Here is a 19883-nt window from a genome sequence, read left to right on the forward strand (position 1 = left end):
CTAAACAACCGGGAAGACTGCGACTCGGAATCCTGACCGAGGAGGTCTGAGGCAGCCACAGCCATTTTTTTTTTTCTCCGCAACCAGGGATCGTAAATGGTTTATGACCTCCCGGCAGGCAGTCCCCAAGTCCTTGGCCGACTTGCTGCCGCTAAGGATCGCATCGCAAAGGGAATCCCCGACCTCTCGCCACTCAGTCACACTAAACAGCAATTGCGGATCTTTTAAGTGTCCATGTTCAGCCGCCCACCTACAGAGCTCATGGAGCTTCTTAGTGCTCACGCTAGCCTCTCACTTAGCAAGAATATCAGTTAATAGCGTGAGTGCCGCTTCCCTTTCCATCATCGAGGGAAAAACGGTCTTAGGGGTGCAGGTCCGCGCATGATGTCAATGCCAGATTCAGACGCCTTTACTCCTTAGGGACATCTTCCTGCTCGAACTCTTCACAGTGACTCCCAACTTTGCAAAGCCCACCGTCGTGATGCAAAGGCAGAGTTTTCCCAGCAATTACCAGCTTTCCCGTCATTCGGGCGCCAATTGTTGGAAGAAGGGCTCACCGGAGTCAAGAAGATGCTCAACATGAGTTATGCATCTTGCTCAACTTTATTAGTTTCTAACACTACTTATATAGAACCGATACACATGCATATTCATAAAGCAGAAATATAATTGGTTAGTAGTCTCTCAACGCGTGCGGTTCTCACACCCCTAATTATCATGACTAAAATAAGCATTCTATCCATGTAGCTAATTGTGTTGCTGTGCTTCAGCCTTGTAGTTTGTTACTCCCTATATTCCCATACCGGTCCCTATCTTGCTTGGCCCTGCACCTGCTTTCCCAGCAGCTGTAGCTTGTTACAGCCACGGCCTGTTGGCACAACATAATTACTTGGTCTCAGGATTCAAGAATAGCTCAAGGCTACCTTTCTTGTTAACTTCAGCACAGCAACTTCAGTACAATTCTGATTACAGGCCTATTCTAATACCAGGCCTGGATTGTGCAATCTTCAGAGATTCTAAGGCCATGCTTCTGCAGCCATTCTTCTACAAGCTAAAGGAAATTAAGGTAAGTGGAACTCACTTTATTCTTTTAAAAAAGCTATAGCATAGTTTTCCCAGATACTTGCATAATAGAAGTAAAAAAAAAAATACTTCATATGTTTTTCTGCAAACAGGCCTTTTGTGTACAAAAATACATAATACCAAAAGCACAAAGTCAAGTCATCAAAATACAAAAATAAAACCCCCAAGATTCACCTACAGTGTTACTGCAGGCAGACAGTTCCAGGCTTTGTGTCTTCTACTTTTGCAAACAGAATTAAAACTTTTTAAATAATTCAAAAAATGCTCAAAGTTGAAGGATTTGTAGGTTTTTTCTTTTAATATATATATATGTACACATACACAACAATAGATTTATGTGGATGTAGGGTTAAAAAACAGAAAGGCAGCCCCAAAGAAATATCAGTATCTGTATTTTGTGGAATAATCTTTTGGCGATACCACCAAACCCCGACCTTTGCGGGCTCCTCTATAAACAGTTTCTATAATGTCAATCATCTCTTGCTTATCTTCCATTGCCCAGTTGATCTTGTTGTTATTACCTGTACCTAAATCAATCATGATGTGTTTGTTCCTTTAAAGGGAGAGAAAAAAAACCAGACTAGTTAATATGGTATAGTAATTCAGAAACAAACCTTTATATCCCCCACAGCAATGCTCTGTAGGACTTAAAAGAAGCCCTTATAACACAAACAGCCTTGCAAAATAAGCCTGAGAGAGCGTATCTGCTCCTGTCACTCAAGTTGACATTTGACTACCTATTTCTAAAGCTAGAATAAAGATTGCAAACACCCCCCCAAGACTGCTACTTAGTGCAATTATCCTTCGGCATATTCAGCATTGTTTGTATTTCTTTCCCACTGCTGTCTAACACCAGAGAGAGTTCCACACTTGTCAGCAGCACATTTTCTTATCACTGTAAACACTGTAGGTCCACAAGACTCCCTAATAGTTTGGGTATATCTTTAGAGCAAGTCTGACAAGCTTGACTGCCATATTACCACGGCGTTCTATACAGGGAGTTTCAGATTCAAAACTAAACACAATGGATAATAAAACCAGTTTCCACTATCACTAATTTGTACTCTATTATCAAAACACTATTACTAGACTAAATGGAAAACAAGCTATTTTTCTATTGAATCAGTTTACTCTTTTGTAGAATAATTAAAATATCAGCATCAATATGCTAATGTGCATTTAGAAATGATCTATTGAGACACTGAACTTGACACACACACAAAAGAAAACAGTAACTGAGTTACACTCTAGAACCACCATGTACCTGAAGAAAAACATGACAGTACAAGGATCGTACAACTCGTACATCTTGTTGAAGTCTGGTACTTCAGTGATATCCACAAGATAAATAACAGCAAAGTTTTTTACCTAAACAGAAGAAAACAGGAAATATAAAAGGAAACATATATTACCAAGTCTTTGATTATTTGTATTACTGATTAAAAGACATAAGCTTTCATTACTGCAACATTTATTTTCCAAAATATTGACAAAAAATCACAGTAAACAGTAACCACATCAACCAATGAAGATGGAAAATATTTTTAAAGAGAGCCAAGATGCCTATTTCACATCCAGTACTAACTGGGAAGATACTATGCTACATCAGCGCCCACAGAAACAAATGCCCTTTATATACAGCTGGGACCTCACAGTGACATGCACGGCTCTAAACAAGGGGAGTAACTGCTCAGTGCAAGCCAAACTGACACATTTTGCCTCTGTCATCAGCTGCTTATAGACTTCAGCAAATTAATGACCTGAAAGGCCCTGGTGTCTGCCTCCAAGCATTCCCCCTCCCTCCATCTAATTTGTTTAACAAAGCTCATTAAATGAAAATAAAACTGATAATTTAATAATAAAAACTGATAGCTTTTTTGAGAGGTGTAAAGCTTAAAAATTTAATTCATAATGAAAAAAAGAAGCTATTCTCTGGGCAATTCTGGTAGAACAAGCTTTTGTTTTACAGAGTTAACGGAGTTAAATGCAGAAGAACTCTTCCCCTTTAATGTCATAGTTAATGCCTTCATTCCTGAAAGAAAACCATGTCATATTTTTGTTTCCTAGATGTAGCACATTTGACCTTAAGTGGAATTAGGGGAGGTTTTTGTTTCTAAACATAGCTCATACATGTACAGTAGAAATTAACACACATAGACACTACAATATGGGTCAGTAGGCATCTAGATTACACAAAACTTTAACTGTAAGGTGTCTTACCAAATATTCATTCATTATACCATGCACACAACCTTGCCCCCCCCATCCTTGCTTACACACAAATACAATTTTGGTCCTTCCTATCTCACTACACAAAATTACCAGTCTGAGGTTAACACATATGGTCTAAGATTTATGACAAACTTACTGTTTGTCACAGTACTTCCCACTTGTTAATTCTGCTATCAAATGTGTGGAAATCCTATGAAAAGTATAATTTCTGCTTGATGTAAAGATGCTTTATTTTAGTCAACAGGACTAGACAGTACCAGAAAAACATTGTATATGGTGTACCCTGTACTTAAATATCCTAGCAAGTACTTTCATTACGTAAGTATGGAGACATTTGTTTACAAAAAACCCAGAAGCACACAGTAAATAAATTTTGATGGACTTCTGCTTCAAGTCAGTTTCTAAATTATAAAAAAAAAAATTAAGTCACACTCCAAAGATGTAAATATGTATTATTAGCGAAGAAAGTACGATCTCTTCTGGAGTGAAACAGCACTTAAATAGTTTTTACTATGCTTTTGTGGAGCCAGTTATAATCCTAGACTCTATCAATAATCTAATGAAAACATCCCATATTTAAGCCATGTTCCAAAACAGGCAAGAGGTAAAGCCTGAAAACCCCAGTTAAGTCACAGTATCAAACTCTAACAGCCTCCAAAGTGATCATGCATATCCATTTCAATTTTATATGAAAGATTCCTAAGAAACCTAATGGGATGTTCAGAGTCAACGATTTAGCTGAAAAGTGATTGAAGTTACTTCCTGGTTAGCCTTAGGAAGCAAAAGACAGTTATTGTGTCTGGTTTGGGGGGTTTATTTGGGGGGTGGGTGGGTGCGGTGTGGTTTTTTTTTTTTAACACAAACAAACAAAACAACCACCAACAAAACCTGAAGAGCCATTTTCATTTTCTTCTATCATTTCCTCTTCCCTCCTGCTGGCATTTTCAGCATCAGCAGCACAGCTTCACCATGTGGGGAAATTTCTACAATACATTTGGCAATTCTGACAAATTAAATTTAGAACAATTATTTAATTTGGATATTAGAAAATAATTTTAAGTTGAACCAAGCGTTAAGTCAACATTCTTAGGACCTGCTCTGTGCACTGAAAGATTAGTCCAAGGAGACTACAATGTTATTACACCAGAAGGCTACTACAAAAGCATTGCTAAACCAAAATTTTATTTCCAGGAACAGGGTACTCCACATAGTACTGGAACAACAAAACTTTTAAAGTTAGTTTTACATTATATATGTTTAATTTAGTGAGCTCTTGCAGAACCAGAAATGCTTGTCACTAACAATGAACACCAAAAGCCTAAAATTTTAGAAAAGAGAACAAGACTATCCAAGTCTTAAATAAGTTATTATATAAACCTTCCTCAAAAGGACCAGAGGATTCAAACCACCCTGGCACAGCATATATGCAAGTTATCACTGTAATCAAAGTATCTCAGACATTAACGGCATCTTCCTTCTCTCCTACCATTACAGAATTGAAACTGATGATAGTTACCTGCTCAAAGGCTTGCATGAAGCCTACATCAGGCCTCAAAGCCAGCTACAGACTCTCAAATTTGAATCCAGAACTTTAAAGTGGCTCATTCTTTACCCCTTCCTTTCTTAATTTCAAATCTGACAAGATTACCACTCCAAAACCACTCAGTTTACAAGTGCATGGAATAGGGATGTGTTTGGTTGAGTTTGGACACCAGCTGCCAAGGTTGCCTGTGACATGGGCCTTGCCATGCCACACCCCAGTACACGTAGCAGCAGGAGACTGGGATTCAGGCCCAAAAATGAGCTAGATAAAAACATGGGTAAGATGCTAAATACGGAATGGGTGATGCAGAAGCACTGCAGTGGCCATAATACCTTTTACTGGCCATGACAGACTGGGGTGGCTTGTCCCCAAGAGGCATTTTAATTCAAGACAAGCCCTGCCAAACTACTTAAATGTCTCTGCCCAGTACTGACCAGTTTTAAAGCCTGAAGCAGCACGTATGTCTCTGACAGAATACTGGAGCCAAGATACAGCAGTAGAGAGCAGCCCCTGAGACAGCTTTGCACACAGCCAGCTGTTAATTCACAAGGCCTTAACTTAGGCTTCATTTTAAGCAAAAGGAATCAAAGTATTTCTGGATTCAGGCTGGTATGGATGCAGGAGTTGATCTATACTTGAGCCAGTAAGGCTGTGGAGACAAACCAAAGCTTAACCTCTCCCTGTCCACTGGGACACGAATCCATTCCCCAGACAGAGTTGTCAGTTCAAAACCCACATTCCTATACAGAACAAGTTTCACTACCATTTCAAGGCAGTGGTGGCTAGGAAGCTCTCTTTCTGACTTCTGAGTGCTAACTGGGGATACAGCACAGAGACCTCAGAACAAGAGTTCAATGTAACTCTGAGTAAGCAAACCACACTAAATAAAAGCAGTTGCAGTTGTTAACAATTGAGACTACACTGAGGTTGTTAATGTAACCCAGAATTTCACTGTCCAGACAATATCCAAAAAAACTTGTAGTACCTTAGAAGCTGGACACAATAACACAAGTTTATTCTGAAAGTACTTTACCTCATAACAAACTGCAACAAATTTACTGTATTTTAGTAAATCAGCTGCTTTCTGAAAACAAACAAACAAAAAGACAAAACCAAAAAACCAAACCAAAACCAAAAAACCCCCAAACAAAACCCATCCAACTCTAGCAATAGATCTCCTTTTGGACAGCTCCACACTTGTTCAGCACCTGAAGATAAAAACATTTTCAGCAGAAAACCAAAATAGATATTAACTTTTGAACTTATTTATTTCTGACACTCTGACTTCCTTTTTCCACCTTCAATTCAAAACTTGCTCTGCCCTACCAGGCCATTGTAGCTGCTGTCCATGGGGACAGGATGGAGTAGGAAACTAGGAGTCAAACAACAGCATGGATTCAAACTGTTATCAGACTTACTTTCATGGGTTGGGCTTCAATTTTGGTTGTGGGTTGGGTTTTTTTTCCTTAATTACTGTAGCTCCGCAGATTAGTCTACATTCTTCAATGCACATGTACAAAACCCAAAAGTACATTATTGCCTAGCCACAGTTACAGGCTATTTTAGTATTTCACAAAACCATAACTGCTCGGGTGGACTCCTATTAAATCTTTAAACAGAATGGCTCAAGACTATAAAGCACTATAAATCTACAGGGCTCCTTAACATTAGGTACAGATTCTGTATTCTATCTTGATCAAGACTACCCACTTAGATGGTACTCAGGAAACACAGATGTAGGAAAAAACGCATGCCAGGTGAAATAAATCTCATTTGTCCTCTGAAGTTCTCCCTCCTGACTTTCTCCATTAACAACGTAAAAAAAAATAAAAATTAATGTATTTCTACAACACAAGATTGCCAAAGCATTATCATCAATGACTAGGAAGAATGGCAACAATCGTGACATTTCTTACATTTTGCTAGGGATAATACTTTTTTTTTTTTTTTCTTCCCTTCAGGAAGCAAATCTCACAGCCATTTGTTACTTTGTGGCCCAAAGTGAATATAGCAAATACCTAAGAAATCTGAGACCAGATCCAAGATTCCACCTTATCTTCCTAACCAGTTTCTAGACAATGTTTTTAATGCTTAGCTGTCTTTATGGACAGGGAACTCATAGGAAAAAAACACACAGAAACTGAGACTAGCTTTTGCAACAAATTTTTCAAGTTGAAGGTGGCTAGCAGACTTGCATTACTGAACTGAAAGAGGCTGCAAATGCAGTTAGTACAAACTTGCAAGTCTGTACTGTCAACACTTACTTCAATTTGTTTTCTTGCTAATTATGCTGTAAATTAAGGTGATAAGTTTCCAGAGGAAAAGAGAAAGACAGTATACTGCTGAGAGCAATGCTTACAGCTAATAATTTTGAAAACTAGACATGAGTAAATGGATTAGCTTTGCTCAACTTACAGCAGTAACTATAATACCAATACAATAGGGGTTTTTATACTTCCCCCTTCCCCTGCCCCGTTTCTTTTTCTCTCTGACTTTTCAAGGAATCTTAATAGAAAGGCAGAGGCACAACTAATGTCTGAGCAAAATCCACAGCTACCCACACTTCCCATAACGGTTAAATAAACATAAGTAGTTTGAGCAATCCTCCCTAAACCCACATTGACCCAATACAACCTATTTGTTACAGTGACCTGGTCTCACAAAAGGTTATCAGATTTACAGTATTAGTCCCAGGTAAATCATGGGTTTTAAAGAGTTCTTAAAAAGAGGGTATTAAAAATAATTCAGCAGCCAAAGCCCTGTGTTTCAGGGGATGGGTTTTTATAACTGAGTCCTTTTTTAAAAAAAGTGCATTTTAAAAAAGGTATTCCAGAGGAATTTTGTGAAACTTAGTTCTTACACGTTTGGTTGAAACCCTGACAGAGCAAAACCCTAACATCTTACACTTATCATTTGTTTGAAACTCAGGGAAACCTTGCTTCTTTTCCATGTAACACTGGGGGTGGACAAAATTAAAAAAAAAACCAAAACAGTCAACTGGAAGTGGGGTACATTTCAGTGAAAATAATCTGCTTTGTATTTTCATATAGTGTTCTAGTTTTTCTTCTCCCAAAAGATTCGAACTGAAAAAATCCTGTTTCCTATTATAAAGTACAGATAAATATTACTGCTACCCAAAAATATGCTGCAAACTGAAAAATATTGCACCATGGTAACAAATGTAAAATATGGCTACATTTTCTTCAAATGTGGCCAGCAATTACAGCACATTAACATTCTGTATTATTCTCTAGTATAAACACCTGTACAATTGGAACTTTTACTCACTCTTTAAAACAGCAGAGATCCAAACATGGCTTGTAAGCAAGAGGATGAGGAAGGATCTCCCCCTTTAATTTGCCATTTCTGCAGAGGGAGATTTTTAAATAAGAAGTTATATTGTTCTTTCTTCCCCCAGTCACCCCTAACTGCCAATGTCTGCCAAATTGCCGAGCATCCTGCCAAAAGCAGATACTAACAGTATCTGAGCACAAGACACTCCCACCGCGTTAAACACAAAACAACTAAATTTAACCACATCACAACTCCTTACTGTTTTCTATTATGCCTCAACATTTGGCTATAGGTATACATCTTCCACTGTAGGGATCTTTGAGGCTGAAGCTCATTTATTTAAAAATAACATTAAAAGAGAAATGAGTACGCCATAAGAATTTGGCATCAAGTTACACAGCATGCACACCATTTTACATGAAGATAGCAGAGTCCTTTTCCTACCCAAGTTAGCACTTCTGGTTCAGATTTTACTTCATTTTCTATATGGCACAGTTAAGGAAGAGCTGTCAATTTTCTACATCTACCACCATGCAAAGCCCTTACCAAATACATCAAAGGTAAATTATAGCTGACTGTGTACGTTAGCAATCCAATTTTTCTTCAGCATCTATCTTAAGTGAGTGACCAGCTGTCAGCAGGCATTCAGTTTCCATCTGAAAACAGCTTCAGAGTTTGGCTCCTAGAATTTAATTCAGCCCACAGAACTCAATGGAATGCCATCTGCCTCCATGAATAATATCATCAATAGATTACTCAACACCATCCTGTACATTTTAGAATCTCGCCATTTTTAAGAGTCAGAAAGAAAGTAACTTTTCAAGTTAATTAAATGGCAATCTGAAGCTACTATACATTCTTATTGCAAAGAGACAGTGCTACATTACCTATAGCCACGGCAGTCCTATGACTGAGCCCTTGCTTCTGCTTGAATGCTGACATTCACTAAATGACAGATTATTAACAAGCAACGATTTTGATTTTAGAATTTGCAACGGTTTTTTCACCCTATTTAACTACAAACGTCAGGGTAGTCACTGACTTTAGGAGACACTCATGAAAGCAAACCAAGTGACTTTCTAGCTGCCTTCTAAAGTGAGGATCCCTCCCCTGAAACCGCGCTACAGCCTGCCTCAGGCTTCCTGTGAACCACCTGAAACACAGCGCAGAATGTGGCGGCCTCACCTCCCAGCTCGCTCACCTTCTCAGCAATGCTGTACAACACCTCATCCATCTTCATGCAGGTCGGGTCCCAGTCGTGCCCGAAGCGGATGACCACCACCCGGTCCTCTTCCGAGAGGATGGCCTGGTCCACCTGCCAGCCATTGTGCAGGTGCGGCAGCATGTACGACATCCTGGCGGGTTGGCGGCGGGCCTGCGGGGCGACAGCAACCACCCGGGGGCTGACGGCCTGGCCTCGGCCTCGCACCGCGCCGCCAGCCCCCCCCCCCCCCCTCCGAGGCCCGGCACAGCCGTGCCGCCGCCCCGCCCGCCGCACCCCCCCCCCCCGCCGCACCCCCCCCCCCCCGAGCACCCCGGCCCCATCCCATCCCGCCGCACCCCGTGGGCGTCCTCCTCTCAGTGAAACGGGGCAGCTCAGCGCCGCGCGGGAAGAAGCGGAAGTGCGAAAACGCGCTTCCGGCGGGAAGACGCTTCCGCCCTGCGACGGGGCGGGGCTCCCCTCAGTGGGCGGGGCCGGGCGCCGAGGGGGCAGGGGAGGCGGCTTAGGCCGCACCAAGTGTGAAGACGGGCGGGGAGGGGCGGAGCGGCTCGGAGCGTACCAAGGGGGCGGGGGGCCGAGGTAGGGGGTCGCTGCCGCCCTCGTTCGTCGCCGCGGCAGTGACACGGCGGGGCCCGCAGTGCTGCCAGCGCCGCGCAGCCGTGCCTGGGGCCGGGCAGAGGGGGGATACGCTCGTGGGCCTCCATACCCCCATGCCCTGCGCTGCGACGCCAGCCCCAGCCTGGCGGGCCCGGCTCCGGGGCCATGGCCCTGGGCGCACCCAAACGGGCGGGCGGCTTGTGCCAGGCCGGGCAAGGGGCCGCGGAGCCGGCCCGGTGGGGGGTGCTGCCGGGTGCCAGTGAGACAGCGGCCGCCGCAGCCCGGCCCCCTGAGCCGCGCCGCCGGCCGCTCCGCGGGCCTTGCCGAGCGCCCCGTGCTCCCACGGACCTGGGGAGGAGGTGGAGCGGCGGAGCGAGCCCCCCGCACCGCCCGGCTGTGGGGGACCCTGCCCGCACCTGCCCCCGCCCAACGGGCACCAGCCTGCCGCCCCGCTGGCGTCCCCCGCGCTGTCCCTGGCGCGCCCGGAGCGAGCCCGGCCCCGGCGGCGCCAGCTGCTCGTGACGCTCGCTCGGCCCGAGCGCGCCTGGCGGCCGCCGCAACTTAAACCATCAGCGGGGACACCGGGCCGTGCAGCCCTCGGGTTCAGGATCGAGCTGGCCATCGAGGTGGGGCGGCCCAGGCCAGTTTCTGCTTCCTGAGAGGCATCTATGTTACCCTGCACCGCGCTCATTTAAACGGTTAGCTTGCAGCCGACTGCGAGAAAAGCATATTTTCCGCGACAAAAAATCCAGGCAAGCTCGAGCTGGGGCTGCGGGAACAGTCCTGGGACCGCAGCGTGAATTTGTACCAAACCGCTGTGCTCCGGAGCTCCGCAAGAACCGTCCAGGCCCGTCCTCGCCCTGCGCTTCCCCCTCCAGAGAGCTCGGGGCCGGGGCCGGGAGGGCAGAGGCAGCGCCGCGCCCGCCAGCCGCAGCTCGGCCCGAGACCCGCTGAGAGCCCCCGGCCCGGTCCAGCGCCCCGGCAGCCCCCGGCCCGGCCGCCCGGCGGGCCTCAGGGGAGCGGCGGGGCTCAGCAGAGCTGCGGGGCGGGGACGCTGAGCCCCGGCTGCCCCGGGGTCGGGATGGGGCGGAAACCGAAAGCGATAGTCAGGAAGCAGCCCTGCTCGATCCGTTGGCTGATACTCAGGTAATCCGTTCTCTTCTATACAGAAGTTGTTGGGAGGGATCTATTCTGCGTTTAAAGCAGAGCTAGGACAAGCTATGTAGGTTTATTTTGCTCTGGTCTGGCGAAGAAGCCCAAAGTGATACTGCAGCGCCCGCCCGCCCGTCTGCGAGCAGTGAGTCAAACACCACAGGGGAAAGGCCAGCACCAGTTAGCACTGGAGTTCATCCTTAATGCAGTCCTTTTTGTGTGCCATTTCTCTTAATTCAAGTCATATTTTCAAAGTTTTCTTTGCAATGTAAGGGCCAGAACTTAATACATATATGTTTTATCAATGTGTAATGTATGATTATAGAGATACACATACATGGAAGCAGATAATCTTATGTAAATAGAAAACGTGAGGAGAGACAGCTTTAAAAAAGAGAGTTAGTGATACTGCAGCTGATACTGGTCCAAAACCAAAACTGTCGTGTCCTTAACAGGTGTTACATTTAGCACACTGGACAAGACATCTGATAACTGAATTATGTTAAGGAGCAAAGCATTCAGTCTGTTAAAACCGATTCCCTTGATCTCTGGCCAGTCAAATTTGGCTTATAAGCTTACTCATCCAGCTATTGCTTCACATGGACTTCACTGTCATGGAAGGATTGCAAATTACAGACAGAGATGCAAGATATGCCCATGTAATGCTGGAAGACGAACAATTAGTGCTACTCAGGCCAAGGTTGGTATCTGGAGAGCCCCCTTCCCTCTGCCAGGTTCCTTTAAGTGTTTTAGTTCACTACTGTCGGTATAATTTTTTGAGATTGTACCTGGTGCTTGCAGAAGCCTAGTTCTGGAACCAAAGCTGCAGCCTGGCACTTTTCTATTGCATGAACCAGTGTTCACACGTGTATCAAATGTGGCTGAAATTGTGGTGGACTCAGCAGGTCCCTGCTAATGAAAAGATGAATTACTTGCAACTAGCCTGTTTCTAGCACACCAGCTGGTTTGTTTAAAGCTAAACCAGCTCTCGCTGCACTGCACTGCTTCCTCATGGATCACCTTTCTGCTTATGAAGTTTAGGAAGCGCTTCTAAAATGAATGCGGGTCAGACTCTTACCTTTGTGAGTGGTGTATTGTAATGGAGGAGGAAGCGGTGATAAAAGCAAGTGGTGTCAGACAGTGCTACCTTACTGGCATCTGCCAGTCCATTGATCATATTTAGTGCTGTTTTCTGTCACTTAACAACAGAAGGTTTAGTTGCCATCCAGTCTAAATAAGTTGCTGCAGGAGCATCAAGGTGTGATCATCAAGAAGATGGACAAGATCATCATAGTACATCAAGTCTTGTCTTTTATTTATTCTATGCGTCATTCATTCTGGAGGATGAATCTAGTTTATCTTTCTAAGGTCATGTTGTGTGATACACATAAGAAATTTACAGACTACAGCTGGGAACTTTGCACAATTTTCACAACCATGTGGGGCTGGCAGGCTTCAAAATACCTCAGCTGGCAAGAAATACCTTAGATATATTTAAGAACTTGGTATGCCTTTGCAATATGGTTGCACTGTTCATCTCATAGCTTTGTTTGCTGCTGCTCAGAACTGGTTCATGTTATCAGAGACACTGTTTGTGGTGAACTGCAGACCTGTCCTAACACGGAGGCTCCTTCTAGCCCATGTACTGCAGCAGAGTGGAACTGAGGCAGAAATGCTGGTCAAGGCCAGGACAAAGCAGTATTACTGGTGTCTAGATTGTAAGCATTTAATAGACCCAGTTGGGATAAGCCCGAGTTTGCTCAGGACAAGGCTAAATATAGTTTGAGAGAAACTTCCAACTGTATTGACACCTTTTTTGGGACAGGTTTGAATCCTGGTTACTGGCTGAAGGCTTGTGTGAGAGGACTGAAGAACCAGAAAACTTCTGCCCAGCCCTGTGTGCCCAGAACAGATCAGCACACTGCCGTGGGAAACTGTTCAGGTTCAGTTAGCACAACACAGGTTTCCTGGACGCAGGTCTAGGGCACAGTATGGGACAGAGACCTGAAGCGAATGGAGCACAGGAAACAACTGTAGGACATTAGACATGACTGTTTTTAAGGCAGGCAGCAAACCTTCAGCTGCCATTTTTGTCAGTAAGGGCTGCCTCTGGTTAGGTGTGTGGCCACCTGCGCAGCCCCTGTCTTGCTGCAGGATACAGTTTGTGTGCACGGGTGTTGTAGAGGACTGGGCTCAAAACTCTCTGGGCAGAGAAGTTCCAGTGTGAAGGTCTGTATTGTCAGTGGGGTTTGCAGTATCTTCTCGGTGCTCTTCCCCACTGGTTCAGCATGTGGGCATGGGTGTGCTAAATCTTGCAGGAGGTAAGTTCAGGCACAGGTCTGGATGTTTGAAACGCTGAAGGCGAGCAGTGTGGCAGCTGCCCAAGGATGGCCCTTAATCGTGCAAATTCGTTAGACCTGAACCATTCCTGACAGGTGTTTGTCAGACCCGTCTGAGCCTCAGTGCCTCCCTGCGCCGCTACCTGCAGCTTCTCCAGCCATAATCAATACGCAAGAAACTTGGAGTAACTTTCTAGCAGCCTGTGTTTCATGGCACTGCTTGCAGAAATGAATTTGTGAGTAAGGTTGAGAAGCTAACAGATCTGTATGAAATCAGTATTGCTTCAGGACTGAAATGAAACTATTTGAGAACACCACCTCATAAGACTGGATTTAGATCTACATAGGTAGATATTCCTTAGTGTTACAGTCTAAATCAGCACTCAGTGAAAATACTGGGAAGTTGTCTAAGGTACCACACAAGTACCAAGTGACTGGATTTATTCTGTATCATTAAAAGCAGTACTGAGTTCCAACAGTTCCCTACTTTACAGATGTGAATTTAAATGACCACCACAGCATTGCTCCTTTAAGGGTGTTCTCCTGCACAAAGGAGTCTTTCTTCTATTCCCCTGTTGCAGGTCATGGCAGAAACAGAGTTGCCGGGCATTTTGATTCTGGATATAGGAGGAACTCATGGTGTGTTGGAAAACCTTGCAGCACTTTTGAAGAAACACTTTCACCTTATCACCATGAAGGAATTTCTTGAACACAAAAAAGAAATGAGCAAAAAAATCCAATCTGTTTTCGTGTTTGAATGCAGACCAACTATTGACCGGGAGCTCCTAGAAAGCCTGCCTAATTTAAAAGTAATTGGAAACTCTGGGGTTGGAGTTGATCACTTAGACGTGAAAATGATTTCTGAGTTTGGTGTAAAAGTGACCAACACCCCACATGCCGTGGCGGACTCAACAGCAGACATAGGAATGGCCTTGATGCTGGCCTCTGCCAGAAGGCTAGTGGAAGGTAAGGTTTTAAATTTTCCTGGCTCTTAGCTACTTCTTTAACATGTCTCACTTTTGCTACGATACAGATGATCTTTTAGAATCAATATTTGGGATGCTTATACAGGGGAAAAAATGTCTGAGGACTCCGTTTTCAGAGGCCTCTACTCCTGTGTCCCACTTCTTTTTAAGGCAATGGTGACGAGAGTAAGGGCTTTGTCTCAATTATGCATTTTAAAGTCACTTGTGACATCCTGTTTGGAATAATGTTTGGGGCTTAATTCTCCTCTGGGTGTTCACTGGGTGGGTTTTTACAGTTTATAGCTGTAAAAACTGAATACAAAATGCATCCAAATCAACTGTCACCACTTCTCCATTTCCCCACGGAACAAGCATTAAGAGCTATGGGGGGGTTCAAAGCATTAATGGTCATGTCCCCATCTCTAAAGCAGTAACTGGTATAACTCTTCATTATTTTCCTGCTTCTATGAACAGTTTGTCTAAACCAATGGGTTGTATTTCCAGAAAAGCATTAGCATTATTATTGAAATAGCTGCTAATCCTTCTGGCAAAGTTATTCCAAAGAGTACCACAGTTAGTCCTTGTCAAAGGCAGGCCCTTTCCCCACATGCCCTTGCTGTGCGAGTGCCTTGCAGGGTAAGGAAGGTGTCAGTAGAGACTATCACAAGAGGTTGCCTCTGTCTTCAGGGACTCATAGTCTTTCTGCCACGGCTGCTTCACCCCTGACCATGAAATAACACCTCTTTTCCCGTGATATTTTCTCACTATTGCATCTTGCTGGACCTCAGGTTCTTTGTAGAAAAGCTTATAGAGATCCCTGGCTGAGCTGGAATTTGCAGCCTTCACCCCCACTCAAGCAGTGGGGCTGCTTCGGGCTGTGACTGAAGAGAGAAATGGTGAGATTTACCCCAGCTAAAAAAAAGTGGGGTCAGTGCCTGACAGGTGGTAAGTGTCAAAGAAGATATTATTTGGCTTCCAAGAAGATCCTTCAGCCACAGAAGAGTGAATTGCATGAGGAGCCATTCCTCCCAGTACAGCACCCACCAGGGACCCCACTGTGGCTGTGTTACTGGCTCCAGCCCTGGCTGCAGGGAATAGCAATGTCCAGGCTTTTCCGTAAACCAGTCAGAACTGGCAAGGATGTTTTGCAAGGGGTGCTCCAGACAGAGCCCTGCTGCTGTGGTGGTGAGAAACTTCATCTTTCCCCCAAACCTACGCGTATGGTTGGTTTGTACCCATTTAGCATGTGTTTACATCCAGGCTGCCAGGTGGCCGTCTCTCCAGACACAAAGTGTTTTGCTGTTGACTGGCTGGGAGTGGAAGTAACCAGAGCGACGCTTGGCATCATTGGGATGGGCAGCATTGGGTACAAAGTGGCTCAGAGGGCCAGAGCCTTCGACATGAGGATCCTGTACCATAACAGGCACCAGAGGTAAAAACATCTGGTTTCTGCATGTAGTTATGGGGCAGTGAGGGAAACCATGGCTCTGCTCTGCATCCCTGGTCCTCCTAGGCACTTGTGACAGTTGTCAGCAGCATGAGGAGCACCAGCATGCCGCCACTTCCTCCCTTTGGCTCCTCGGGAAGCAACTCCCCCTCACCTCCTGCGCTCGCTCCACCCTGGTTAGCTACTAGCCCGTTGGAATAAGGGCTGTGTAACCTTCCTGAAGATGTTGCCCAAGCAAACCATGCCTTGTGCCCTTGTTATGTCCTCTGTCCTGCCAGACTCTTCTTCTGGCTTCTGGCAGCACCCCTGAGCCACCCAGCTGGCCACCACTCTCCTTAGCCCAGCCAGATCGCTCATCACACCGGCATCAGTGACAAGGATCTTCACTTCTCTTAGCTTCATAGTTCCATTCCTTTTGGACTTCACTTGCCCTTCATCCGTTTTCCACTCCCAAGTCCTAAGGCGCATGTCACACAAGGAGAGACTCTACAGGGATTGGCATAGAGGCAGGAGAGAAGAGCGGGGTCTGACTGCATCAACAACCTCCTAATATTGCCTGCGTGCTTTGCTTTCACACATACATCACTCCTTCAGCATCCCACCAGTGCTCTAGCTCTTGCTCCCTCTAGCCCACATCCTTCCTGCCTCCTTTCCACCTTCTGTACCTGTCAATGTCTTTTCCTTTACCTTGGCCTCAAACCTCGTGATCTCTGCGCTGTTCCAGATCTCTCCTAGAGCTGATTGATTGTTAACACCAGTGAGAAATAGTTGTGTCAGTTTGGGTGTGTGCATATTTTTCCTTCAGGAGCCAGGAGGAGGAAGAGGCAGTTGGTGCCCACTACTGTGAGAAGATGGAAGACTTGCTGCAGCAAGCTGACTTTGTTATGTTGATTGTGAACCTGACTCCTGAGACTCACAAACTGATAGGAAAAAAGGAGCTGGGGCTGATGAAACGCACAGCTACTCTTATAAACATCAGCCGAGGTAGGATGATCCAAAAGCGGTGTTTATGGCTCTGCAGTTAAGACTGTGTTTTGTCTGACTATGTTGACATTCCCCCCTCCAGCCTGTCTGTGATGTCGCTGTGTTGTTTGAGTCATGAAGCAGCTGACAGTCTAGAAATGAATGATTTATCAAGGTCAGATGCTCTGTGTTCAAAGGTCCTATGGAATTTAGGGATGCTCAGCAGGTGTTCTGTTCTCTTTAGCCTTATCCTAGAGACAGCTTTATTCAGTGGAAATAATTGAAAGGTTTATCATCACTGATGGGGTACAGGGAAAAAACTAAGTTTCATTTGGAACAGCTATATAGAAAATAAACCTCCCATGCGATTATAGATCTGTTGGCACTGAACAAGCATATGAGAGAGATCATAGTTTCAGTAAACAAAGCAGAGATGAATGAGCAGAAAGTTTGAAGAGATTAAATTATTTGCCTGTAATAGTACAGGAAATCATTGTCAAAATGAGGAAAAGACTGAAACCGGACACATCCCAGAAAAAGCCTTATGCAGTGGACCATAATCCTCCTCTAATGAAAGATTAGCCAATAAAATCTCTTCTTTGTTTGGTAAACGGTTATTGGGAAGACATCCTATTTCCTAACAAGACAGAGATCCTGTTAACTGTTCTCGCTAGACCCTTGAGACCTTTCCCTACTCCCAGGTAAAAATGTGTTCATTAACTCATCACCACAGCACGTTTTCATTTCTCTGCAGGTGCCGTTATTGATCAAGATGCGTTGGTGGAAGCTCTCTGCAATAAAGTTATTAGGGCTGCCGCTCTGGATGTGACATACCCTGAGCCTCTGCCAAGGTAAAGAAAAACCTGTTTTCCATTCTATTAATCTGAAAGGTTTTAAACTGTGTGCAGAAGTGTGCTCATAATCTTGATTTCTCCAGGGAGTCTCTCTGTTTAAGTCCACTGTTTAAGGGCAAACCCTCAGCCTGTCTTGCATAATCATAAGTAAATGCCAAACTGTTCGCCTTTCCCACCTCTGTCAGTTCCTTGCCAGCCTAATGGACAGGCAGGGCAGTGAGACGGGTAGAGGGGAAGAAGAAATGGTTAAGCCAGCTCCCTACAGCTCTGCTGGTTCTGTGCTTGTGGCCCTTTTATCTCAACATGCCACTGCTGTTTCCTGAGGTTCAGTTCTTAACAACTAGCATTGATAGCTGCAGAGTAAATTCGTGTAATACATGCTGTTCTTTCTGTTTCTTACAGAGATCATCCTTTATTAAAATTAAATAACATCATCATAACCCCTCACATTGGAACTGCAACAGTCCAAGCTATCCGTATGATGGCGGAAGAAGCGATAGCAAATATGCTGGCTGTTCTCAATGGCCAACCCATCCCAAGTGAAGTGTGTCCCAAATGATGCGTGCCAGGTGGCATCGCTGAACCTCGTGTGTGTTGGAAGAAGGGCTCACCGGAGTCAAGAAGACGCTCAATATGAGTTATGCATCTTGCTCAACTTTATTAGTTTCTAACACTACTTATATAGAACCGATACACATGCATATTCGTAAAGCAGAAATATAATTGGTTAGTAGTCTCTCAACGCGCATGGTTCTCACACCCCTAATTATCATGACTAAAATAAGCATTCTATCCATGTAGCTAATTGTGTTGCTGTGCTTCAGCCTTGTAGTTTGTTACTCCCTATTTTCCCATACCGGTCCCTATCTTGCTTGGCCCTGCACCTGCTTTCCCAGCAGCTGTAGCTTGTTACAGCCACGGCCTGTTGGCACAACATAATTACTTGGTCTCAGGATTGAAGAATAGCTCAAGGCTGCCTTTCTTGTTAACTTCAGCACAGCAACTTCAGTACAATTCTCATTACAGGCCTATTCTAATACCAGGCCTGGATTGTGCAGATCTTCAGAGATTCTAAGGCCATGCTTCTGCAACCATTCTTCTACACGTGTGTACGGGAAGGCACTGTTTCTTACATACCACTTTTAAACTAAAAAAAAGCAACCTGTTCCTGCACTGTTCTTGTCACGATACTGCAAAGCTATCATCTCACAAGGCTTGATCTGTACTGTTAGTTACAATTCTAAAAAATAAAGAGGAACTAATTAAACGGTTTTGTTTGAAGATGTTAAACTAAGCAGCTATGCATTTTGATCTTTTCAGTCCATTATTTCAGTGAATACCTGTGTTCTGTTCCCAGTACTTGCTGCTACGTAATGAGAAGTACACCAAGCAGTTTGTGTATATATTAATCCAATATATTAAAGGTGAATTGAGCATTAATTCCCCACAGAACTTTGACTGTATCCCGAAACACTTTTCATCCAATACTGCAATATTCTATTTTTACAGCAAAACACTGAAGAAGGCAGACTCCTTTGAAATGACTGTAGGCCTCAGGTCTTCTCATGTAAGAAGAGCTCTGCTTCATCTACGTGTTAAATCAGAGCAAAGCCAATCACTGCAAAAGTATCATTGATTTTCCTAAGGGGATCCTTTGAAAACCAAAGTAAATCCCAAGAGATTTAGTTCCTCCACGCGACAAAAATGATATTTTTATCTTGACTGGCCATGAAACAATAGTGGATCTACCCCTGAAATTGCACGGGTGAGGGAACAGCCTAAAGCAAAATTAATGATCCTAACTTGCAGCCCACGGCCAAGCTTTTTCTTACATTCTCTTTCCTCTGAGCAAGCAACAAAGTTAGAAAATTCAGTAATTTGTCACCTCCAAAAGATCAGGCACCCTTTCCATTATTTTGCAGTGTGGTCAGGCTTCTGGAAGGGGCAGTAAAACAAAGTTTTAGCACAGGAAGCATAGACAGGGCAAGAGTTAGATATTCAGATGCAAATAGTGAAATACTACTAACAAGACAACAGCAAGTACAGCTATAGGGGATTCCAAAATCTTCAACCCTTGAACGACTCTCCTTGGAGCTCTTCCTAAAGTTCCTACAGAAAATCAATGGTAGCTGTAAATAGTGTATTTTTAAAAACGAAATAACACAAAACCAAACAAACAACCCCACTGCCAA

The 19883-nt window shown here is 44.3% G+C and overlaps 2 protein-coding genes across 6 annotated transcripts; one reads left to right on the forward strand and one right to left on the reverse strand.

The window, feature by feature from the left end:
• Positions 1–1354: 1354 nt before the first annotated feature.
• TXNL4A (thioredoxin like 4A) lies at positions 1355–9834 on the reverse strand. 2 transcript variants are annotated; one of them, XM_055704976.1, is made up of 4 exons: positions 9713–9834; positions 9354–9527; positions 2348–2451; positions 1355–1636 (listed from the first exon to the last, which is right to left on the reverse strand). In XM_055704976.1, the coding sequence occupies exons 2-4, from the start codon at positions 9504–9506 to the stop codon at positions 1465–1467; spliced, it is 429 nt and encodes a 142-aa protein (XP_055560951.1). In that variant the 5' UTR covers positions 9507–9527; positions 9713–9834; the 3' UTR covers positions 1355–1464. The 2 variants fall into 2 exon arrangements, with proteins under 2 accessions (XP_055560951.1, XP_014137534.1); XM_014282059.3 differs by lacking the exon at positions 9713–9834 and adding an exon at positions 8147–8224 and having other exon boundaries at positions 9354–9492.
• Positions 9835–10479: 645 nt separating this feature from the next.
• Positions 10480–18981, forward strand: LOC102054519 (probable 2-ketogluconate reductase). 4 transcript variants are annotated; one of them, XM_014282060.3, is made up of 7 exons: positions 10480–11117; positions 11579–11823; positions 14044–14428; positions 15688–15859; positions 16680–16858; positions 17592–17688; positions 18094–18981. In XM_014282060.3, the coding sequence occupies exons 2-7, from the start codon at positions 11623–11625 to the stop codon at positions 18248–18250; spliced, it is 1191 nt and encodes a 396-aa protein (XP_014137535.1). In that variant the 5' UTR covers positions 10480–11117; positions 11579–11622; the 3' UTR covers positions 18251–18981. The 4 variants fall into 4 exon arrangements, with proteins under 4 accessions (XP_014137535.1, XP_027664849.2, XP_005441869.1 ...); XM_055704975.1 differs by having other exon boundaries at positions 11025–11117; positions 11711–11823; positions 14226–14428; XM_027809048.2 differs by lacking the exon at positions 11579–11823 and having other exon boundaries at positions 14226–14428.
• The last annotated feature ends 902 nt before the right edge of the window (positions 18982–19883 follow it).

This window comes from Falco cherrug, chromosome 3 (assembly GCF_023634085.1).
Source record: "Falco cherrug isolate bFalChe1 chromosome 3, bFalChe1.pri, whole genome shotgun sequence".
Lineage (NCBI taxonomy): Eukaryota > Metazoa > Chordata > Aves > Falconiformes > Falconidae > Falco > Falco cherrug.

Bases quoted from the DNA above. Each gene is read 5' to 3' on its own strand.
- TXNL4A (XM_055704976.1), bottom strand. From the start codon at position 9,506: ATGTCGTACATGCTGCCGCACCTGCACAATGGCTGGCAGGTGGACCAG. The intron at 2,452-9,353 runs GTGAGCGAGCTG...TCTTCTGTTTAG, and splicing joins TGTACAGCATTGCTGAGAAG to GTAAAAAACTTTGCTGTTAT. The intron at 1,637-2,347 runs GTACATGGTGGT...CTCCCTTTAAAG, and splicing joins ACTGTCATGTTTTTCTTCAG to GAACAAACACATCATGATTG.
- LOC102054519 (XM_014282060.3), top strand. From the start codon at position 11,623: ATGTTAAGGAGCAAAGCATTCAGTCTGTTAAAACCGATTCCCTTGATC. The intron at 15,860-16,679 runs GTAAAAACATCT...TTTTTCCTTCAG, and splicing joins TACCATAACAGGCACCAGAG to GAGCCAGGAGGAGGAAGAGG. The intron at 16,859-17,591 runs GTAGGATGATCC...ATTTCTCTGCAG, and splicing joins TCTTATAAACATCAGCCGAG to GTGCCGTTATTGATCAAGAT.